General features: G+C 37.1%; 1 protein-coding gene across 3 annotated transcripts in view; it reads left to right on the top strand.

Moving 5' to 3' along the window:
* The window catches only part of CASK (calcium/calmodulin dependent serine protein kinase), a 195,638-nt gene that overhangs the window by 26,239 nt on the left and 144,213 nt on the right, over nucleotides 1–25,186 (top strand). For all 3 annotated transcript variants that reach the window (XM_030450329.1, XM_030450337.1, XM_030450346.1), the window contains exon 2: nucleotides 24,953–25,065. In XM_030450329.1, the coding sequence (XP_030306189.1) occupies nucleotides 24,953–25,065 (113 nt within the window). The remainder of the gene's footprint in view (nucleotides 1–24,952; nucleotides 25,066–25,186) is intronic.

Genomic DNA, 25,186 nt, shown 5'->3' on the forward strand with positions numbered 1-25,186 from the left:
AAAGAAAAGTTAAATAGTTTCCAATTCAGCTACTAGTTAGTACTGATTCTTAAATATAAAACAACACTGCTACTTATTTGATTCCAAGCACAGTGGTATAAGTCAGATACAGTGATGTCTTTCTTGACAACTTTCTTGACTCTGGATTTTTCTTTACAGCCTAACTCTGTAACTTATATTTCTTATCAGTCTGTTAATCTTTTTGTTCAAAAGCAAAGAATAATTTGAGATACTTCATAAAAGTTGATGCAAATATGCACCAAACCAGTATCAACTGTTACAGTACCTGTGTAGTTCTTGTACATTTTCCAGGTAACTTTATTTATTGTATGCTGTAAAAATTGCTGTACTTCTACTTTATAATGTGATCAACTTGTATCTATACATCTTCTAAAAAAAAAAAACAAAATAAAAAACAAAAAAACCAAAACCTAGAGAATACTGAAATGCTTTTCTAAAAGCACAATTACCTGTGACACCAGTCAGTTTAAAAAAATCAAAAAAATACAACAACAACAAAACCTTGATAAAAAAAAAAAGCTCCATGAACACACAAAGCATGCAGTCCTCCCAACTAATACATTTTGTCTCAAGGAGATTCATTCCATGTATACTGAAGTTCTACAGTGGTTCAAGTAGTGAAATAATGTTTAGTGAACATGAGAACCATAAGGAATACAGGCAGAATTAATTTAGTTCTATGTATTTAGTTTTAAATGTGTCCAAATTAAACTACTTTGCTTTTTGTTGTGGCTGATAAGAGTAGCATCTTATTTCCTGTGTTAGATACACCAAGTACAATTATCTAAATTCCTCTTTTTTTAACAGTGTGTAGTTTTTCTAGCATGTCCATGTCTCTGACAGATGGCTAAGACTGGACCAGAACAGAAGGCCCTGCTTTGTGTCATTTGATGTAATCATCCCTGTCTGTAGTTAATGAGAGCTACTCAATTTTCTTTCTGAGAGAAAACTATTGGTTGCTTATGTTGGAACATGTGTTTGGGCCTTTACACTCTTTGTGTGTAAATGTTTTGGGAATTTAGTATTGTTATACTTGTTATTGTTATACTTGTTCATGATAAAATATTCAAACAAAATTGGAATGCGATTAGTAAAATGTCTGTTGTCATGGGATTAGAGTTACATTAAACTCAGAACTCATTAGAGAAAGTATTGTCTGAATTTTTTTTAAACGTGTATGAGCAAGACTTACATAACTGTTTCCTGCAAACGCACAAGCCTTTGTATCAGTTATGGTCTAAGCATATAATACTTTAGGTAGAAATTTTGCTTGATCTCCTTAATACTGGTAACAGTAAGGCTATGTCATTCAGTAAACAGTAAGACAATAATTCATATATATATAGGTGTTTAATAAATTTCATCATTTCTGGATTATGGCTTACTTGACTCCTACAGTTAAAATACTTTTGGTAAATTGAGTTCCCCCTTTTCAAACAGAATTCTGTATTGTCTTCTAAATACCTAGAAGTAAATATAATCTCAAGGATATTTAGGGTTGACTGGCAAACGTGGCATCCATCTTCACAAAAGGCTGGAAAGAAGATCCTAGTAACTACAGACCTGTCAGTCTCACCTTGGTGCCAGGGAAGGCCATGGAATGGATAATCTCAGGAGCCATTATAGATCAGTTAAAGGTCAACCAGACAGGCCCAGTCAGTGTGGGTTCATGGAAGGCAGATCCTGCTGGACAAACCTCATCTCATTCTATGACAAGGTGACCTGCTCAGTGCATGAGGAAAAGGCTGTTGATGTTGTCTACCTGGACTTCAGTAAAGCCTTTGACACTGCCCCCCAAAACATCTTCAGGCTGCCCATGGCTTGGATGGGCACACACTCTGCTGGGTTAAACACTGCCTGGATGGCCAGGCCCAAAGTGCTGAGGTCAATGGAGTTAAATGCAGTTGGTGGCCTCTCAGGAGTGGTGTCCCCCAGAGCTCAGTTCTGGGGCCTCTCGTGTTTAACATCTTATTAATGATCTTGATGAGGGGATCGAATGCACCCTCAGTAAGTTCGCAGATGGCACCAAATTGGGAGGGAGCGCTGGTCTGCTGGATGGGAGAAAGGCTTTACAGAGGGACCTGGACAGACCGAACCATTTGGCTGAGACCCACTGTCAAATTCAGTAAGGCCAAATGTTGGGTCCAGCATTTTGGTCACAACAATCATTGTTGTCCGGCATTTTGGCCGGGCAACACTACAGGCTTACAGAAGAGTGGCTGGAAAGCTGCCTGGAAGAAAGGGACCTTAGAATATTGATTGACAGTGGGCTGAATATAAGCCATCGATGTGCCCAGGAAGGCCATTGGCATTCTGGCTTGTATCAGGAATTGTGTGGTTAGAGGACTAGAGAAGTAAATCCTGCCCCCAGTACTCAGCACTGGTGAGAGGCCCCACCTCAAGTACTGTGTTCAGTTTTGGGCACCTCAGTACAAAAAGGACAATGAGGTGTTGGAGCAAGTCCAAAGAAGGGCAATAAATCTGGTGAAGGGTTTGGAAAACATCCCTTATGAGGAATGGCTGAGGGTGTTGGGGCTGTATAGTCTGGGGAAACAGAGGCTTGAGGGAAGACCTTATCACTCTTTACAAATACCTGAAAGAAGGTTGTAATGAGAGTGGGGTTGGTCTCTTCTCACTGGTGATAGATGACAGGACGAGGGGAAATGGCTTCAAGTTGTGTCAGGCGAGATTTGGGTTGGATATCAGGAGAAAATTCTTTACAGAAAGGGTTATTAAGCACTGGCACAGGCTCCCCAGGGAGGTGATTGAGTCTCCATCCCTGAATGTGTTTAAAAATCATCTGGATGTGGTGCCTGGGGGCATGGTTTAGTGGTGGGTCATCAGGATTCTGGTAACAGGGTTAGGATGAAGTTGGACTTGATGATCTTGAAGGTCTTTTCCAGCCTGAGCAACTCTATGAGTCTATGTTTTCACTATAGAAATTCTTTCAAAGAGTGGTGTAATTTTTACTAAAAATTGTGCTCTGGTGGTTTCTCAGCTATGAATAAGTTGAGAAATGTTGTATCTAGGCTTAGTGATATTAACAAAACAGGACTGTGTTTTTGAATTTCCAACATTCTAACATTACTGTTGTTAGTACTATTCATACATACTTAGGTAGTTTAAAGGTGATTGATCATTTAAAGTTCTGTTCTGAGCAGTGGCTTCAGTATCTTGGCTGCTTGCTTTGGAGTCTTAATTTTCAAACTGAAGATGAGAATGGGTTGTATACTGATTTTCTTGGGTTTGTAGAATGTATTTCATCCTATCTGAAATGCCTTCCTTGCATGTGCGGGTTCTTACAGAGCCTGATGTGGACAGGGATAGAAAACCCCAAATAGGCTGAGTCTGTAACTTGAGTGGCAATGCCTGGGACTTAACCCTACATGAACGTCTGTAGTGTAGAGCTGAACAAATTCCACTACCTTTTTCAAGTATCATTTTTTTGAGTTTTCTTTCTGTATTGTTTACCAACACAGTACCATTATTATCTAACAGAGATTATGAGCCAGTAAAAGAAATTATTTTTTTTCTGACACTGTTACAATGGCTGCAGATAGATTTCATACAACTTGCATACATCTTGCTCTCTGGGTGAACTGTACATATTATGCTTTAAGAAATGTACCTGCGATGTTAAAAAATAGCCACTGAATAAGTTCATACATAAAATCCAAATGTTTAAATTGTGTAGCTGTAAACTCACTGTGTGATCTAGTTTTTGATTATTCATGCTGCCTCCAAAAAAAAAAAAAAATCAATCACTTCTATAGAGCTGGCTGGCTGTGAACAATGCATGTATGAGCCAGGTGGTGTTGCTTCTACAGGGATGGATCTGTAGCTGGTTTTTGTTTGACTGTTCAGCAGTTCAAAGGTCGGTTTCTAACTTCTTACATTTGAATGTACAAAATTCTTAGAATAAATGAACACTTTAATTATTGCTTGCAATTCCAAATGTATTGTTCCTCGCTGTATAGCAGATTATCTGCAACAAATACGGTATGGGTAAGTAGTTTAAATATTGTTCTCCCAGATCATCTGAACTGCAAAATCGTGTGATTAGAGAAGGAGGAGGTGGAGAGCCAGTCAGAGCTATTTTTTTTTAAAGGCATAAAATAGCAAAAATTAAATACATGTACAAAAGTTGGAGTTCAGAAAACCAGATATGATCTCGTAAGGTCTAATCACATAGTAAATCTGGAAAAAAGTTTAACAGTATTTCTGATCATAAATTACATTTTGCATCTCTTGATAGAGCATCTTTAGAAGATTGCTGCAAAAGCACTTAAATTTCACTAATTCCTCATGTGAATTCTGTGGAAAAAAGGAAAATCAGGACATGTAAATAAATTTGGTACTGAACGTATTAAACTATCCAGTCACTACTTATATTAATTCCTCAAACGAAAGCAATTAAATGTCTATTATTTGTTAATTTTTAATGTCTGATTTTTAAAATAATTTTTATTTGGCTTTGTTTTTTTTCCCAGATGTCCGCTTCACGGTAGTATGACTTATTGTTTCCAAATCACATCAATATATATCATAGTTTAAATCTTAATGGTGTTTGAGAAAAGAGCGGTTTTATCAGAAGTGTGTAAGTAAGCCATACTACTTCTCTGGACTTTGTCAAAACATTTTTAAACACTTCAGAATTTACCAATCTAATACATAAAAATTAGCATATACGTTCACAGGAAACAAATGTGAACAAAGATAAAACAGTGTAAATACCTTTCTCTCTACACTTGTAGCTTGTTTGGAAATATGTGGTATATTTTTCCTTCCTTCCAATGGGAGTTTCAGATTTCTTTGTAACTAAAAAAAACCTTTTAGACCTGCAATATGGGTGTCTCTCCATTGATGTTTTATAACAGGTCATGAGTGCTCTTTTTCAATTAAGTCTCTTGATCATCCAACCTTAATGTGCTTTGCTGCATTTCATATGGTTGAGTGTTCTCAGAGAATGTGAACTGTATTCTTCTTGAATTAAACTAAGCTGAATATTGCACTCTGAAGCTGAACATAACGCTTCAATTTAGTCCATGAGATGGGACTAGACCTAGTCCAAAGCAAAACCTCTGAAAACCCTTTCAGTGTCAACTTCTGGACTGTCAGTACCCTACCAATCTATTCCTGTTGCACTGCACCTTCTGCTGGTCTAGGCTTGTGCTTGGTACATAATTTGCAATTATTTTTTGATTGGAGAGGTGTTGTAGAATAATTATCTTCAGCTGGCCTAGTGGATTTGAGAAATGGTTTTATCTCTGAGGTTTTTCTTTTTTGATTTGTATGGTGTCAAAGTTTTGATACAGATTTATTTACTGAAACGTTTTGGAGTATGTGGTTGCTCTAAAGTGGTAAAAAATGAGGTATATGAGTTTGGGTAGTGGTTGTATTACTTTAGGTATCTGCTTGTTATCATTTAAAGGTAGGGAGCTATTGCTACTCTGAAGAAGGTGGGAATGGGCAGGGATAACTGATTTCTTCCAGTATTACTTTCACTGTAGCTCTGCTTTTCAATGAGAGAAGGGCCATGGGTTTGACTTGCATAGCTTAGATTGATTTAAACCTCATCACATTTTGGCCACATGACAAGTCAGAAAAACAGAGGTGGAAGTTTCATTATCAATACTGTATACAGAGGTTGACCTTCGGGTAAACACAAACCTGTGCATTGTCTTGCATTACCAGAGGGCAAGTTGAAGTGGAGTGAAACTGTTTTGTGGGTGTTTACTTACTTTGAGGGGGCCTTTAGCATAGAGTAGGCGTGCTCAAGGGCAGTGCACCTGTGCTCTTGCTCCTTGGTGTAGCAGCGGGCAGTCTGAAGGCCTGTGGTGCTCTGTGGGTGCTTCTAACTTCTGAAATGTACCATGGAGAAAAGTCAGGCAGACACTGTCAGTTTTTAAGCCAAACTAAACCAGAATCACCAACTGGTGTGCTGAAGACCAGGTCTTATGATTGAAACAGCTTTATTTGGTGTTGAGAAATGCTGATAAAAGCCAGTCCATCCCCAAATCAGGGATATTGCTGGAGAATTATGGATGGGTCTAGTGGTAGTTGCTGGCTCAGCTGCAGTGTCTTACACTGTTGGTTTATCAATAACCACCTCGGATGGGTTTACCTCACACAATTGGGAATTGTCACACAAGTGACACTTGACAATGCAGAAATCTGTCTTCTCCTGCACAAACACCTTTGAAACTATTCTTTTCTGGTTTTAAAGTTTTAAGGATAAGCTTTCAAACTGATTCTCTCCGTTCTTGTAATTTTGGACTTCATATAGTTCAGCGCACCCTCTTGTGCTAGCCAGGCTAGATGTTGAAAAGAGACTACAGAATTTTGTTGTCTATGAAGCTTTTCTTGAAAGATGTAAATATGGTAACTTTTACCAAGGAGTTTCCTATCTGTAAGGATGGGGGAGAGATTTCTCCATGGAAACTGTTCTGTGCTCCTTTATGTGTGCATTCATGCAACTGAATTGTACCAGAACTTTTGACAAACAGCTTTTAATTTTTGACATTTTGGGATGTTGACTGTGATGTGTGTCAAGACTTATAAATCTGATTGTGAGTGATGTCAATCCAGATGTGAAGAGTCATCTTAATGTCTAGGATTGTCCTGTAATAGCAGAACAAGTTATTGTAGTTTAATGTACTGCATTTTACAGTATAAATATTGTAGCATTACTGGTCTTTCTTGCATTAATTTTTTGAGAAGATAGTGTGATGCACTATGTAAATGATTGGAAAATGATCTGAATTAAATCAGGATGCTACAGGAGTAGTCACTAACAATTCACCAAGGGGAAATCATGCTTGACCAATGCGAGAAACTTCCAGGATGAAATTACTAGACTGGTGGATGAAAGAAAGCAGTGGATATTGTCTGTCTAGACTTCATTAAGACCTTGACACTATCTCCTATAAGATCCTCACAGACAAGCTGATGAAGTATGGGCTGGATGAACAGACAATGAGGTGGCTGAACTGGCTGAGCAGCTGGGCCCAGCAGGTGGTGACCAGTGGCACAAAGTCTCATTGGAGGCTAGTGACAACTGCTGAACCTCAGGGGTCAATACTGGGTTCAGTCCTCTTCTAGATCTTCTCTAATGGTCTGGATGATGGGGCAGAATCTATCTTGGCAAGTTTGAGATGACACTAAAATGGGATGTGTGGCTTATGTAACTGAGAGTTGTTCTGCCATGCAGAGGGGCCTTGATAGAGCAGAGCAGTGGGCTGACAGGAACCTTATTAATTTTGACAAGGAGAAGTACAAATCCTGCACCTGGAGGAGAAACAACTCCATGCATCAGTATGTGTGGGAGTTGACCAACTGGAAAGTATTTTTGGGGAAAAAGCCTTGAGGACACCAAACTGAAGGTGAGCCAGCACATGCCCTTGCTGCAGAAAAGGCCAACAGGATGCTAGACCGCTTTAGGAGAAGGGTTGGGAGGAGGTGATCTTTCTCTTCTAGTCAGCATTGCTGAGGCCACACCTGGAGTGGTAGTTTTGTTTCTGGACTCCCCAGTACTGGAGAGATATGGAACAACTAAAAAAGTCCAGCAAAGGGCCAGGACCAAGGTGATGAAAGGAACAGAGCCTCTCTTGAAGAAGGGAGGGTTAAGGAGGAATCTCATCAATGTGTACAAATATCTGAAGAGAGGGTGCACAGAGGATGGAGTCAGACTCTTCCCAGTGGTGCCCAATGACATTACCAGAGGCAATGGGCACAAACTGAAATACAGAAAGCGCCATCAGAACACCATAAAACACTGTTTCACTGTGAATGTTACTTCAGCCATGGCACAGGTTACCCAGAGAGGTTGTGGAGTTTCCATCCTTGGTTATATTTAAAAGCAGCCTGGATGCAGCCCAGGGCAGCCAGCTCTAAGTGACCTTTCTTGAGTCAGGAGTGTTGGACAAGATTACCTTCTGAGGTCCCTTCCAACCCAATACATTTTACAGTGAAAATCAAATGTGGAAATAAATGTTAAAAATGCAGGTGGTCTGAAATTTGTTGGAAATAACACTGGATTTTTAAAAATATGTTGCTTCTGCTTCGAAGGTGGTTTTTTGTGAGATCATTTAGGAAACTTAAATAAGTGCTGGTATATATTGAGGAATTAGGAAGGTGTTATTCCTAAAATAACCTCTGGAACTGCATAATTACAAGAGTGCAGTGTGGGTGATCTAACTGAGAATGAAATACAGGTTTTGGAAAGCTTTTTTGATTATAATCTCATTGCATACTAAAGCATATTAAGATTTCATTGCTATTTTAATACTATTTATAAGAGCAGCAAAAAGGTATTGTTTCAGCATATCATGTTATGTGATTCTAAAGTATTTTTAAAATAGTTTTGAGTGATAGGTTAATTCTTTGCATGTAAACTTTAGGAAAAAGTGAATTAGCTTTTGACAGTCATGGAATGTCAGTTTTGCTTTTATACAAGTGAGATCCTAGCTTTACTTTTATAATTAAGTTTTTGGCTGGAATAATCTTAGTGATAGAAGTGGCTGTAATTTTACTAAGTGTAAAATAGAAGATTATCAGTATAAAAGAGAAGCCAAATCTGTTTTGTAAGTAGGCTTCTTCAAATGATTTTAGTATGACCTGCTTCATTTTGCCAACAATCTTTTGTCCTTTGACATTGACAAGCAGTTGAGTTATGCTTTCATTTCTTTGTTTCTAGCTGATTGAATTAACTCTTGTTTCTGAAAGAGCCGATCCTTTCTGTGATTAGTAGAGAACTAAAAACCAACTCCTCTATGCCCATTTCTTCATGATAGGTTGCTTTTCACTTGGAACATTTCTTAACTGCCAATACCAATATAAAGAACCTGGCAGAACTGCATGCCTGGAAAGACAGGATTTTCTCATTTGATGACTACCTGTATCTTAAAGCAGTCATCGAGCCATAGTCCAGGTGTCAGCTGGGATCACTTTTGGTGTCTCCCCAACCTTTCTGCTCTTGCAAAAGGTCTGGTAGAGCACAGGAAAGGATTCATTTAAGTCTGGCCAAAGTAATCTGCTTCTGTGTAAATGAGGTGCATTCTTGTTTGGCATGGAAAGATGTGAATTCATGTTAAGTAATAGTTGCTTTTGTTTTCAATTTGTAGTATTTAGTTTTGACCCAATATGTTACCAGAATTGCATTTAAATTACAGTAAAGGCATGTGATTAAATGTTTATTCCTTTTGAAAATAAGTTTGTGTTCTGTTTGTTATTTGATGCATTGAGGACAGGAAATATGCTTTCACATAAAATGAAATTTTAGGTGCAAAGAAGTAGTCTGAACTCTGAAAGGTACAAAATGGTTAAATAATACAACAGTTGTTTTTTTTTTAGTCTTGATAAATGTCATAATACCCAAGTCATGCATAAGCATTACATTCTCAGCTTTGGTAATTACATATCCAGGAATTATCTTTTTGTTGTAATTTCTGGATAGCTGATTAGCAAAATATGCTTTGGACAAAAATCAAACTATGTTTGCTACAATTCTGAATGGTTGTTGCAAAAGCCACTTATCCATGGTAGAAGAGAGAGTTACTGAGGCAAGGAGGTGATAAAAGCTGCAGATACAGGCAGAACCTGGAACTTGCATTTCAAAAACTCCTAAAAAAAATAAAAATTACTTGTGTGTGAAAATTAATTTCTTATAGGTAATATAGTTCAATACTTGTGTCTTCAAGCACCAGAGGCAGCACAGAACTGACTGACATTCTCCAGAGAAGAACTGGATATCCTCCAGGTGTTAATCTTGGTTGAACTTGTTGATAACTGTTTGAACTGTGAAGATTTGCAGTTTTGTCTGTTTGTTTTTATTTAACCCTTTTGCTTGGCAGAGTTACAAATATAAAGTGTGGCAGGGGCAGCTGGTGAAGGAGAATATTTATATGCTAGAATATACTTCTGTGTCCAGCTTCAATCTCTCCACTTGTTCCTGCCTTAAGGAGGTGTCCTTATCCTGTTGCAATACACAGGTAGGGGACTGGGGCCAAGGGCTGTATAGGCAGAGAGTTTTTTATGACCACTGATAGTGTGTAACTTATTCTGTGCTTGGCAGCACAGCAGTTGTAGAGGGGGTTAAAGGCCCTTGACAGCTCCTAGGAGGCTCCTGCTTCTACAGCCTGTCCAAGACATAATGCTCTCTGGTTGCTCTTGGAAAAGAGCGTTGTTGGGAAAGAAAGCAGCCTGTGTTGAAAAACTTCTGTTCAGATACAGAATGAATGATTTTTTGCCTTTAGACAAATTCACAACAGTGTTGTGTTGTTGAGGCCATTTAACTTCATGATTCTAAGGCAGTTGTAATGTTTAACATGTTTGGTAATGTTACGCTGATCTTAAGGTGCAAAGAAAGATGCTTTGTGTAAGGCAAGCAATCAGGTTAGATTTGAGAATCATGCATTCCAGGAACTGTACTTGATAACCAGTACTTCTATTTTTGTTGTTGTTGTCGTTTTGTTCAAACAAACTGGACAATTTGTTTTCAAATTTTTTGTTTTTTTGTGTTTAGCTTTTATGAAGATTTTTTTTATTATGTTGCAAATATGTAGAATATATGGGGAAAGTAATATACTGAGGCTGCAGCTTTTGCTATTAGAAAGTGTCTCCATTATTAAGGCAACATTAGTCAATTACTGAAGGAGCTTTTTATAGAGCTTTCTGAAGAATATGATAGTTTTAGGTGCTGCAAGGTGGATAACAGAAGAACTGTTGTGGTTCTGTCAAACTTCAGGGCCATGAAGAAGGAAAGAGTTTTAAGAGCTTGCTCTGAAGTTGTCCTGATATGAAGGAGATCTCTGCGTATTCTAATCTGCTGGTGTATAGACAGCTCTATTTGTTTTGATAGCTTTCAACATAACTTGTGCAAACAGTAGAATAGTAAAACACTGAAAAAAAGGAGGAATGTCCATTTGTGTTTTCTCTTTATTGGTAAATTTATTATATCCATATGTCATTCCCAAGTGTATGTGAAAGCACAGGATCTAGCTTTTCCTCTGTTGGTATCATAGGACTGCTTAAATTCTGAAAGAAAAACTCCATAAACTGCTGTTTTCTTCCCCCAGAGTGGTCTTATTTGCTCTCAGTAGAGCAACTGAAAACTTAATTTAAGCATATTAAGATGATGGCTATTAAAATGTTTGGGACTTTTAGAGAAATTTAAAAAATATATGGGGATTCTCCTGTATCGTATTGGTAGATGACAGACTTCTATAGCTCTGGGTTTCACTCGCCTCATGAAGAACTGTGATGTGAAGGAGCAACGTCACCTGTGGTTTTCTTCTGCAAGTGATATTAAGGTTTTATCTGGGTGGAGGGGACATGAATATCAGATTTCATCATATACCTACAGTGTGCTCTTGTTAATATGCATGCATATTAACATTGATATCTGATTTTCAAAGCCTTTATTGTGCTTTTTTGGTAAGAAGTTCAGAAATTAGGCTTCTGTGGTACTGAGATAATTTTCTTCCTTCTATTAATCTTTCCTGTGGATTTAAATAACTATCTAAATGTATTCTGCTGTTTCATTCTTGCTGTCTGCAGACAGATTTTTTTCTAAACTTGAATTCATTCTTGGTGTTCCTAGATATAGCTTTGATGCACAACATAAAAGTATTGATTAAAATATTTATGTGAGATTGTCTTCTGTAAGATTGTGATCTGAAACTGAATGTTTTCCAATAGATGAGAAATATGGATTGGGAAACAAAGGAGATGGGATGTAACTGCATTCTAACAAAAAAATCCAAATCTGCACTTGAATAAAATACAATAAAGAAAGTCTTTGTTATAAATCATGAACATAGACTTTGCAAAACTGGAGTGGGCCACTTGGTCTGCAATTTGTGGAAAGTTTTCTATGTGTTAAATACAATTATTCTTGAAAATTACATAGCAGTAATTACCAGGAGGAATGGTAAATTTCAGTAATGCACTGGGTTTACCATTTTACTGGGATTTAATTTTTTTAAATTTCCTGGAAAAATAGAAAAAAAGAAAAAAAAGTTTCAAGCATTGTTTATCAGTTGTACTAATGCACAGACTTTAGTTATAGGTGAAAAAAGTTAAGAACATAGGACGACTAATGAAAGAGGTTTTATTGGGTGGCAAGTGATATCAAAGTCAATCTTGTGGAACTGCATTTCAAAAACTCTTTTTAAAGAAATTCTCTTATGTGGGAAAATTAGTTTCTTACAGGTAATCTGGTTTGGTATTTGTGTATTGCAAAATCTTGGGGTGTTTCATAGATATCAGCACTTTCCTGTCTTTTACCAAACTAAGATATGTGACTGAGTTTTGCTCAGCTATAATTTTTACAGGATGGAGTTAATTTTTTGTCTTATCACCAACTACATTTTTGATAAACACTGCTGAACACTATCAAATTTCATATCAGATATTAAATTATTGGAGTGTTGCCTTAACAATTAAATACGTAGCTTTATGGTAGTGAAAATTCATACCTTGGACATCTGTGTTGTATGCAAGAGTGGATGGAGCTCAAAACTTAAAACTTATAATGATGCTTTTATGACTTTTTTTCAGAATCAAATAGCTTTATCTGGTAACTTCTTGTTGTGACTGTGAGTTAGCTTGCATGTTAGGGCTGTGCAGAATGAGAAAACCAATCAAAAGAAGTGTGACCAGCAGATCAAGGGAGGTGATTCTGCTCTGCTCTGCTCTGCTCTGCTCTGCTCTCACAGGATCTGATCCAGAGTGCTGTATCCAGTTCTGGACAAGAACAAGCACAAGAGCAACACTCAGCACAAGATAGACATGAACCTGTCAGAGCACATCCAGAGGAGGGAAGTAGTCAAGGGGCTGGAACACCTCTCCTATAAGGAAAGGCTGAGAGAGTTGGTGTTGTTCAGCCTGGGGAAGAGAAGCACCTGGGGAGTCTTACAGGATATGAAGAGGGCTTATAAGAAAGATGAGGGGAGACTTTTTACCTGTAGTGATAAAAGTTTTAAAATGAAAGAGTAGGTTTAGATTTAACATAGGAAAGAAATTCTTTACTATGACAGTGGTGAGACACTGGAACAGCTTTGCCTGGAGTAGTGGATACCTCATCACTGGCTTTGTTCAAGGTCAGGTTGGATGGGGCTTTGAGCAACCTGATCTAGTGGAAGATATCCCTACCCATGGCAGGGGGGTTGGACTGGATGACATTTAAAGTCCCTTCCAAACCAAGCCATTCTATGTTTATACAGATTCCTGACCATGCGGTCTGTAACAGACATCTGACAAGATGTATCTCATATTATTCGTGTACTGATCACAACCTATAGTCTCTCATGTACCACCTCATCAGTCCCAAGGCAGAGCTCTATCCATAAAGCTACCCTCTTACATAACAAGCAGCTCCCCTCCTTACTGTCCCAGCCTGTCCTTTTAAAAGCCTTGTACCCAGCCACTGCATCACTCCAGTAGTGTGAGCCATGTTTTTATGAAACAAATGAGACCTCTTAATTTTCATGTTAATTGCCCCTGTGGCATCAGGTATTGTACATGCACTACAGAAAGGCACCTCGTTGTGGTGATTTCCCAGAACAGTGTGAGCTGGCCCTAGGCTTTCCTGTAGTTGCTTTCTTATTTATTGAGCTTGAAATCAGTCATTACAAGGTCTCTGCTGCCTCTAACACCTTGCTCTTTGGTTCTCATTTCCCTTTCCTGTCCTTCCTAGTGCAAAGCTCTCATTACTAGGATGACCAGGATGACCAGTTGGCAAAACTGCTTTCTGCCCTCCTGGCCAGAATTTGTAACTTTCTGACAGTCCATGATCCTCAAATAGGATCCCATGCTTCTAATAGCCAAACAATTTTTACCAACTTCAGCTACACAAGCAGTTATGCAGTAGTTTGTCTTAAAACCTGCTGGATAGGTATTTCAATTGAATAATGACCCTCATAAGCTTTTATTAAAGTTTTGGGGGTTGTTTTCAGTTGGGTTTTGGTTGTCACTTATACATGTTTCACGCAAAGTATTGGTTGTTGGGTATTTTTACTTTTACATCTTTACAAGTAGGGTTATACAGTTATTTTAAAACCCTGCCAACAGGAAGTTGCTTTCTTTTGTGGGGCAATACTCAATGTATCTCTGCAATATATAGCTCTTCTCTTTTTCTCTCTCTTTAACTTACCTTGACTAGCAAAACATAATGAAGAAGAAATAGTATGATAATTTGATTAATTCCTCCCATTTCCCTCTCAGGTACTCAAACCATATCACTTGATTGCAGCAGCAATCTTCTTCCTGAACAGTCTTGTGATTTGTTTTTAGGAGTGCTACCAGTGTCACTGGATATTACTTTATAATTTTTTTTCCCCAGAACACTAGTGCACAAGTGGTTTGGTGCTTTCATATGGTAATTTAGGTAATTACTTTGATTCTGTGGTCCAAATCAGGGACCACAGCGTTTATCACTGCAGTTGAAATCACTCTTATTTCAATGTGAATTTGGAGTGATGCAACTGAAAGAGTACTTCAACTTTTTACTTGTTAGTATAAGAGTATGTGAGGAAACAAACAGATCTACTCTTGCACCCAATGTGTTGCCCATCTCCTTCATTTTACTGTTCAGTCCTTGAATAAAATAAATAAATGGCAACTGGAAACTGGTGAAACGTTAGATGCTGTTCCTAACCTGGACTATGAATTCAACTTCCTATTTCTGTCAGTGTCCCAAAGGTCAAATAATCACTTGCAGTAATGTGGGATTTTTCAGTGTGTGCACCTTTAAACGGTTATGCAGAGATGGAGTCAGTGCTCAAATTCTTGCTGATTTCAAGGTTCCAGGAATCATTTGTTGGTTGGTTGGTTTTCTAAAAGCTCTACTAAAAATCGTGGTAGCTCAGTTGACACCTCTGTGCTATCTTTACATTGGTACTGACACAGACTTGAATACAACTGTGTCTCACAGCTGACTGGGAAATTGAACCAGGCAGCTTTCCCTTGTTTGGTAGCACACACAAAGAAAAAAACCAACAAACTTATAATACAATATATTATGCTGTGTGTATTTTAATAATTGTTACATAGGTTATTCTAGTATGAATATGAATGGTTGTCCTGTAGTTAATAGGAAATGTGTTGAATGCTTGAGTCATTTTAATGGCAACATCATACTAAGGAGAGACCTTTAACTTTAAATTGGTAAATAAAGGAGAGAGTGGGATTTCAAATTCCTGAACAATTGTTTTACAGGAGGCTGGTATCTCATGTTTAAATACTTAAATATTCAATACTTTTAAAAAACAACAGGGGTTCATTTTATTACTATATTTATATAGTAATTTACTTTCCAAATATTGTAAGATAGCCCTATTTAATTTTAAAGACTTTTCTTGTAGCTGCACTAGTTTGTTTGTTTTTTTTTTAATTTCTGAAGTTAGTGAGATTACATTTATAAATAAACTATTAAAAAGTAACCTGTTTAATGTTTTGGAAAAGGCTAAAGGAGTACAAATGGACAAACCTTTTTCATAGTGATGTATCTCGGCTGTTGAAATGCAATCTGTACTTTAAAAATTATAGAATAGACAAAACAAAACACCCTGACAAGTAGTTTGTATGCATTAAATGTATAAAACCACAAGGAACTACTGTTAAGTAACCTAACAGATCCAGATGGAAGAGAGAAACAAGATTTTATTATCTTCTCTGTGTCAGAATTTTCATTCTAGTACACTGCTGAAAGCTTCAGATAAGAGGTCAGAATTCGTTCATTTTCCCCTGGAGAGAGCTTTCAACAACCTTCCAAAACTACCATAACCCTGCATTTTTTTCCAAATGTTCATAATAAATCCCATAATCCCTTCGTAATTTAAAATTTTATGAATCACCCTAAAGGCTGATCATTTGAGTCATAAATTTGATTTCTGAAATACTAGTTTTCCAACATCTGTAAAAGAAAATCTCAAGGATATATGTTTTCTTTTACTTCATATATTATCTTGATGACAACTTAAGAAATGTAATACTAATCTGCATACTTACCAGACACACAAGACAGATACTGTTCTTGGCATACCTTTTGTTTTCCTAATACTTGAATGTGTTTGATAGTTCAGAAGCCAGACTCCTTTAAGAAGTACAAGAAACTATCTCTTTGGATCGATTCTTTTGATAATTTAGCTTTATGGGTTTTTTATATATAATTTTTTAGCGGGACTAACAGGATTGGGCGATTAATTATCTTAAAGTGGAAATTTAAAATTTAAAAAGAAGCACAACGCAGGAGGGAGAGATGATGTAGGGAGCAGTTAATGCACGTAAGTTTACCTAAGGGTGTAATTTCATGAAGGAATTTTTGGCAACAGTGGTGGCTGATGTAGTACTGTTCTTCTTTCCAGTCTTGCTCAGTGTGCTGTGTTTATCAGGAGGAGTTGTAATTGCAGGACAAACTATGCACAGTGGAGCCAGCTATATGTGGATTTGTCCAAGACTTCCTCAGTCAGATGAATTTCTTTGCTTTATTGCATGATTGCATGTATGCAATATTCATGCTGGTGCTACAGGTGGCAAACAATCCAAACATTGTGTTCTGAGGCTTCCTTCACTTTTAGCAGCAGCGTTGCTTAAGCACCTCCCATGTCCTAGCAGCTTATTCTGTGTTTTGACTGTCTTGACAAAGCTCTTTGATTAGCTGCACTTCAGCCCAAATCAGGCAACTGCTCTGGATAAAAAGTAACACAGGAAAAAAACAGAAGTGGTTTGTGTGGGGTATTTGTGGGGGTTTTGTTTCTTTGATTTGTTCAGTGTAAACATGGCGAAGTTGTTTCAGGACACAGTAGCTAGAAGGGTTGCTGGTTTGGTGAGCACTGCTGCTGAAAAATGCTGGGGAAGCCACAACCTAAAATGGAGTGAGATTTATTAACATGGATGTTACAAGGAACAGGCTGTCCTGGGAAGCAGTGGAGTCACCATCTCTGGAGGTGTTCGGAACCACATAGATGTGGCAGTTCAGGACAGGGCTTAATTAGCACGGTGGTGTTGGGTTAATGGTTGTCTTGAAGATCCTAGAGATCTTTTTCAATCTTATTGATTCTGTGGTTCTATGTAAAGGGTTCTCTGATTAAAAAAAAAAGTGATGATCGTTGTCTCTAGCTGATGAGACTAGAAGATACACTACACCCTTTCTTACCTTTCTCTATTCTGTTAGAAGCCAATTTTTAGTGCTTCTTACTGTCAAACAATTTCATAACTTATGTAGTTTTAGAATTTTTTTCCCAGATTTCCTTCACAGCTTCCTGATCTTGTGCACTAGATCTTTCTTTAAATAAATAAATAAAATATATTAAATGAGTCTGCTAGGCGAACAGCATGTTTTTTGTTTTTCTGAAGATTCTTGAACTGATGTTCTTGATTCAGCTGCTGGTGTGTTGCATTTTTCTGTGTTAAAAGTGTTAAAATGTTAGAGTGTAAAATGAAATGTGGATTTTTATTCCATGCTTTTATTGCAATATTTTCAGTGGGACTTTATCAGTGAACAAAGCTCTGCTGTTCAAGAAGTAGGTGTTGTGCTTTGATTACCAATCTCCACCTGCCCTAAATCACTTCTTGTGTGAGGTAGAGATTCTCACATACTTTAAGGTGAACCAGGGAAAGGAGAGTTATTTGTCATGAGTTCTGTGAGTTCTTACTGCTGAGGGGACAGGATGTTTCAATTCTGCTTAACAAACCAATTTTTTTCTTGTTTCTCATGAACAGGTAAAAAACAGCTCCATTTTCTGAGACCCTTATAATCATTTATATCTCAGCTAAGAGAATGTGTTATAAGTTACTTGTGTACCCTTAGTACATACATGCCTTAGAAATAAGTTTTTGTTCTTTCATATCTAGAAAAGGGACACATAACCAGTTACTTTCTTGAAGGCTGAGGCTGCTAGCATAGCATTCTAGACCTGTGTACTGATATAGGAAAGTGAAAATTGTGTCCAATGTGTAATTCTGCAGCAAAAGCAAGTTAGTAGTGAACCACTGGAAATAAACTATCAAGGAAGAAATAAGCTAAAACTTGGATCTCTATAGCCAAGACTGAACTCTTTCAGAAGGCTATTACATCTTGGCCCTTTTCTTGCAAATGACCTTTCAAAAATAGAAAGTAAGGGAAGTTCTGAGGACAGTCTCTTGAAAGAGCTGTTCTGTGTCATCCTTCGGTATCATCCAAACATGAACTTGAAATGATTTACTGTAATCTTGCTCTAAAAACCCTTCAATCATCCTTATGTATCACGTGTGGAAGCATGCCCTTCGGAAAGCTGCCCGATAGCTAATGTCTGATCTTATTCCAAAACAAGCTTATAGGTCTTAGCAAAGTACTCTTACTATTCCTGCTATGGTTGCAGCTTTCAGACCAACTCTTTTAAGAACGTGAAACCTATTATTACTACAGGAATTATTGGAAGCAGAATTTGCTTGTCTGTATGCTGAAGGGATTAATTATTTGTAAATACTTGTTTTCAGAGGCTGAGGTAGCTTCTGCTGTTTTCTTTTTTAAAAAATCTAACATGGTAGTATTTGGTTTGCTAGAAACAAGTAGATGTTCTGAAAAACTATATTAAACACAACCTTCAGAGGTATCCTCCAGCCTGAATTCTTCTATGAATCTATGAATAGAATGGGAGAATTTACAAGTGCTTATGAGACCAAGTCTCATAAAACTTATCATGAAGATAAAGGAAGACTTGCAAGATGATTTTTGGCTTACAGGATTTTGGGGTTTTTTTCTTACGTTAGGTCCACAGTCTCTATATATTCTTTTCTCTGTTGAATTGCTATTAGAAAATATGTTTTCATACTGGGCTGAGATCCAATGAACTGCCCTTTTGTGCTTTGTTCTTTGTAAGTTTTGTCCTAAATCTTAGTTAAAACACAAACTTGATTTTGAAGATATGAACTGTTGAAGCATACCTCTAATAGAATTGTTGCTGTTTGGGAACTCAGTTTTCTGACTTGTACTGGGATGTCTCATTTTCTAAATAAGAACCCAAATGCTCTGCTGTGCAAGTTATAGTCATGCAGCCTTTTAAATCTTTCTTTCAGAATAAAACAAAAATTGTCTAGCCAGCATTGCCAGTGATGGCTTTTTAAATGTGTATGCCCTCTGATCTAGTGTGCTGGTTCACAGAAAGGTTCAATCACTGTTTTAAGCTGGAGTTCCATGTGCACATGAGCTGATACAGTGACTAACTGCAGGTTTAATTAGTCTTGGAAATACTTAACTTTCAACAGTGGTTCACTTCAGTCAAAGGGAAAATTAACATTTATAAATGGCATGGATGAGTGAAGAGGGAAAGAGATCTATCTCTTTGAAATATGGTTGTAATTTGCTTTCTTTCCAACAATTTTCATTGATTTGGATACACTTGTTTTGGAAGTATTAATCACATTAGTGCAAAGCAGTGTTGTCTGCTGCTCAGGTAAGCTACCACATGGCTTTTAATTAAAAATAAATAAATAAATCTAGAGGGATATCTGTCTCTTTATATGCCTTTATCTGCATGCATCCTAATGCAACAACCTGTGACATAATTCCCTTTAGGAAACACCGATGTTAGATTTAAAATGTCAAATAAAAGTAACTCCAAGACCTACAGTGCATGTTTCAGTTCCTAATTGTTAAGCCCTATAAAATAAGGAAAGGGAATGCAGGGCCTTTTACTTCTAAATAGAAGCTCATTTTTAAAATAATCACTCTGCTCATGGGAGGAGATTTTGTTCACTATTGTTGCTTTTACTAACAAAATATTCTATTTGTGTTTATCCTTTTTTATTTTTTTAACTTAATGAAACAATGTTTGAGTCAAAATGTATTGTTCTATATTAAGTTCCTCAAAAAATTATTGTAACTCACTTAGGAGAAAAGTTGATCAACTTCTTGGTGATCTGATATATTAATGACTTAAAGTGTCAATTTTGGGGTTCTGAAGCATTGGGGTTTAAAAAGCATCTTCATAATAGAAAAAATTCCATTTCCACAGGTCAGCTTAGTTCATTAACTACATGGGAAAGGATCAGGCTGTAGTTACTGGCTGCAGGTATTTGTGCTTGGTAGGAATCAACAAGGAATATTTTAATCTCAGCCAATTTTCATTCTTGCATACCAGCACAGCTTGGAGGAATGGGGAAAAGAAGCAGAGCAGACAGATAAACCAAAAAGAATCTATAATAAAAAAATACAAAGTTTGCAAAATATTGGCTTATGATCTTTATCCTTGATCTGTGTCCTAATGACATATATTAAGTAAGATAATTTAAACTGAAGGAGATGATAAAACGGCTCTGAAAGTCTCAGATTTTTAGAATTTTATGCAAGTCCAAGTGCTGTACTCCTGAAGGAGAAAGTAATTCTACTCTATTTATTTATATATCATGTAGTAATTTATTCTCTTCAAGTCTGTGTTTAAGGTGTTGTAAATTTAGCTGTTCTGTGCTAAACAGTAAAAATTATCACCAGAAAATAGTTTCACAAGGGTTATGGTTACATCAGCACCTGCCCTGCACACTTAAAATTTTGGAAGCATGAAAAGAACTGGTTATGAGATACTTTTTCAACATTCTTATCCACTTTCTTATGGCCTACATGTAATCAATAACCTGCTTTACAATGTATTGTAACACATACAGTAATTTATTTCTGCGGTACGCAGAAATGACAACATGCGTTTCAAACTGAGATGGAGAAAATACATTTTTGGTGTAGATTGCAGGTGGGAATCCAAGTGTCACAGGTGTTAGAATGTGCTGCTGCCAATGTTGGCAAAGTAACAGTGAATGAAAATCTGTCCTTACTACTTGCCTAGTTTAATGAATCTTAGACTTGAAGCTCGTGTCATCTGTAGTGTTCATGCCAACTGCAATGAAATGTTTCAAATGCTTGAGGGGGAGATGGGAAGATGAGTCTGAAACCAAAGATTTTTTTTATCTCAGCAGGTATGGCTGTTAAGGGTAGCACACAGCAAAATTAAATATAAAACTCTTTACATTACAGTTTTAGTTAATATGACTATTAGAAGATTAAGTCTTATTAGGCAACTTAACTGAGTTTCTCTCTTTTAATAAACAAACAAATAAGTAGTCGATTATCTTGAAAAGTTTTGATTATCTGTATCTAGCATTATGATTACATCTTTCCCAAACTGCATCACCACTGTATTTAGATCTGTATAATTTGAGCTGCAGGGCTAGTAAAATGAGCTACAGAAATTGTCATTTAATGAGGATGTGATACATGTTTCCCTGGTGGCAGACACAACTGTCGAAGAGCTCCGACTGTCATTTGAGAGATGAAATACTGTAGTCCTTTTCCTGACTGAGCAGAGTGTAATTTTAGGGCTGAGACTGAAGGTCACCTGAAAGACTTTTGTTCCTTAAGTTCCAAATAAGTGTGTTAGGAAGCATGAATTTTTGTTTTCTGACTCAGATTGGACAATATCACTGTGGACTATTACAAGTGTATTTGCAAAATTTCTGCATTTCATAGAATCATAGAGTTGCTCAGGCTGGAAAAGACCTTCAAGATCATCAAGTCCAACCTCATCCTAACCCTATTACCAGATCCCCTAATGACCCACCACTAAACCATGTCCCCAGGCACCACATCCAGATGATTTTTACACACATTCAGGGATGGAGACTCAATCACCTCCCTGGGGAGCCTGTGCCAGTGCTTAGTAACTCTTTCTGTAAAGACGTTTCTCCTGATATCCAACCTAAATCTCCCCTGACACAACTTGAAGCCATTTCCCCTCGTCCTGTCATCTGTCACTAGTGAGAAGAGACCAACCCCACTCTCGCTACAACCTTCTTTCAGGTATTTGTAAAGAGTGATAAGGTCTCCCCTCAGCCAAAGGTCTGTTCAGCGGGGCTGGTCTCCTTCCTCATCTGCTTGTCTTCCATGACTTGGGGATGGTCAGCTCCTGCATCTCTAAAATTGTCTTCTTAAAGTATGCTCAGCTTTCCTGGGCTCCTGTGTCTTCCAGAAGTGCCTCCCAAGGGTCTCTCTCAGCCATGGTCTGTAAGAGATCAAAATCTGCTCTCCTGAAGTCTAAGGTGGCAGTTCTGGAAACTCCCCTCCTTGCTTCACTAAAAATGGAAAACTTTGTCACATCATGGTCATTTTGGCCAAGATGGCCTCCAGCCATTACATCCCCACAAGACTTTCTCTATTAACAAACAGCAGGTCCAGGAATGTGCTTTCCCTTGTTGGCTCCCTCACCATCTGTGACAAGTAGTTACCTTCCAAAACATTCTAGGAACCTTCAGGACTGTTCCCCCTCTGCTGTATTCTGTGTCCAGCAGATACCTGGGAAGTTGAAGTCCGCCATGAGAAGAGTTTCAATGTGGATATTAGGAAAAAGTCAGAAAGCTAACTTCAACCAAAATTTATTTTAAAACTCTTTCTTGTTCATTGCCATGTGGAGGTGATGGTGTTTGCTTATTTGATGATGGCACCTCCAGGGAGGTGATTTTTTTTTATTAATTTTTAATTTTTTAATTTTTTTTAAATTGCTGTTGTCATGGAATATATTCATCTAATGTTTTGTCATAACACACACTATTTTGTGGTGGACTGTGGCTTGAATGTGAGAGTTTTGAAACAGTTGGAAATCTGAGGCTTGTAAACAGCAGAATCTTCAAGTTATGTTTAAAATATTTGGTTTTCATATAAGACTCTAAACTAATGTATTTTTTCAATAAAATGAATGGACATTACTGAAATTTCCAGGAAATCTAGGAGTACATTGGTTGACAGCAAGAATTAACTATATTAATGGATTTTATGTGAATAAACAGAAGTTAGGTTTCTACCCAAAATCAAGGTTATCTTATCAGATATCTCTCCCCTATGATGATCTGTAATTCTGTATCAGATTATGTTAAAAGCATTTCATGTCTTCAGAAAGATTTGTGTGGAGAAAAAAAAAAGAAAAGAGAATGAAAAGGAAAAAGGATGATTTTAATTAAGTACACTTAGGTTCTAGAAATTCGTTGCAAATATGAATGAAAATGAGTGTTCATAACATTATTCCGAAGCTGTTATTTTGAAATTGATTTTGAAAGGTTTTGAAATTACCATAACTTAAATATATTTTATATTATTTGTTGTGATTTTTCTTTGGTGGTTGCTAAAAGAGTAAGCAGAGGCTTGAGATAAGAAGGTGCCACTGATCTGTGTAAAATAGGACTTTTTGATTTTAGAAAAATTACCTTTTAAAATGAGGGGGAGGGATTCCAAGTCAATAGCAGTAGTCCTTCCAATGACAAATTAAGTCAGCTGAGCCCTTTGCATTTCTAAGTAGTAGAGTCTTGATTAAATGTCTTTTAGAAAATACTTGTGGTACCTTTTGGTAAAAGGCCAGATACCAAATAATAGTGGGGTGTGGACTCAGAGAAGAACATACCCCTCTGTATGGGGAATTTCATTGCATGTTAGGAGCAACAAAAGACTTGAGAAAAGTGGACGTTTTCTTATGTAGTTAGTTCTGTTTGTCAGCATAATTCACATGGGCGTAGTTGTGCTACTAGATATTTTCCATGGCTTTGAATGTGGAGATTGTGATTCATTGACGGGTTTGATATTCATATTCTTTGTGAATGATCCTATTTTTGCAAGTATGTTGTTTAAAGTGTACAAAAATTGGATTGCAATGGGAGTACAGGTTTTTACATTCTGTGAGTCACCTGGTATGTAAAGGAATACCAAAAGCCAGTTATTCAGGTTTGTAAGTGCTCTTAGAGGGACATTCCTCCCTTTTGTTTTGTGTTGCTTTGCAGTCTCATTGCTCAGAAATCTGTAAGCAAACTTTGATTTTCTGCTTGAATAAAGGAATTTGTCTTTTAAACTATAGTTAAGCATTTATTTCCCTCAGCAGGGGAATGCCCACCTAACAAATGAACTTCCAAACAACAGCTCTTTCCACCCCCAAATTTTGAAACCTTAACACACTGGAGTTAATTGATTGTATTGTCTGTTGGTTACCATTGGATAGAAGGTTCCAGATTTTAAGTCAAGGCACCAAAACCAACAGCCTATTGTAAGAAGCTCACTGAAATTCATATTGGTGGTGATGTTTTTTTGAAACATTTCCATCGTTCTACTTTTTGTTTTGGCAAATCTAATTTCAATTCTGAAAAATAATTTATCTTTTTATTATTTCAGTGCAATACTAGCATCTGTCTGAAATAAATTTATTAAATCTCTTTTACCGGTAACTTCTATGGGGGTGCCTTAATTGCCATATGTAGAGAAACTGACAGTTTTTGTAGAATTTTGAAGTATTGCAGGAGAGGTTGTTTATATCTCATGGTGTGAAATAAACTCAGACTGTCTATAATAAACAGATGAGCAAACCCAAATCATGACTTAACTTAAAGCATGTTAAGCATGTCTTAATAATTCTGTTACTCAGAGTATGGCTTTGAAGGAATGTAGTCTCATTTATTTCAAAAAATAGTGACTTCTTAACTCTGTCTCAGCATTAAAAGCAAGAATGTGTTTCTTGCATCTTTTTTTTTTCTTTCTTTCTTTCTTTTTTCCTTTTCTAATTCCACCTGGTTCTGTTAGTCAAACTGTGAAGTCATCCCTGTCACACTTTGGTTTTGAAGTCAGCAAGATGAATAACAGCTGCAGAATGTGATCCGTTAAGAGTACAAAAGGAGGATAATGCCAGAGTTGGAAACAGTTTAGGAAGCTCACTATTCACATTATCATATTTTAATGCATGTTTTCCTTTTTGGATTATGCATCAAAGTAAAGTCCATTTAAAATTCAATAATTCTGAGAGTAAAGCCTTTCAAAACTGGTGGGGTAATACATCTTTAACATAGAACTTCGTTGAGAAGTAATGGATTTGTAGCTCACTGCATGAAAGAGAATGGATTATTTATTGCTGGGCTTTTTTTGTGTATGTTACAGGGGTCCCTTCAGCGTTGTGCGACGATGTATCAACAGGGAAACAGGGCAACAGTTTGCTGTAAAGATTGTCGATGTAGCAAAATTCACTTCAAGTCCTGGATTAAGCACAGAAGGTAAGAATGAACAATTGACGAAATTTTGATGCAGACAGGGCTTTTAAATGTTTACTTGTTTTGTGGGATCCTTTCTGTTTTATTTTGTAGAGATTTTAAAACAATGCCTTACCTGTCCAAT

The sequence above is a fragment of the Calypte anna genome, chromosome 1, assembly GCF_003957555.1.
Source record: "Calypte anna isolate BGI_N300 chromosome 1, bCalAnn1_v1.p, whole genome shotgun sequence".
Classification (NCBI taxonomy): Eukaryota; Metazoa; Chordata; class Aves; order Apodiformes; family Trochilidae; genus Calypte; species Calypte anna.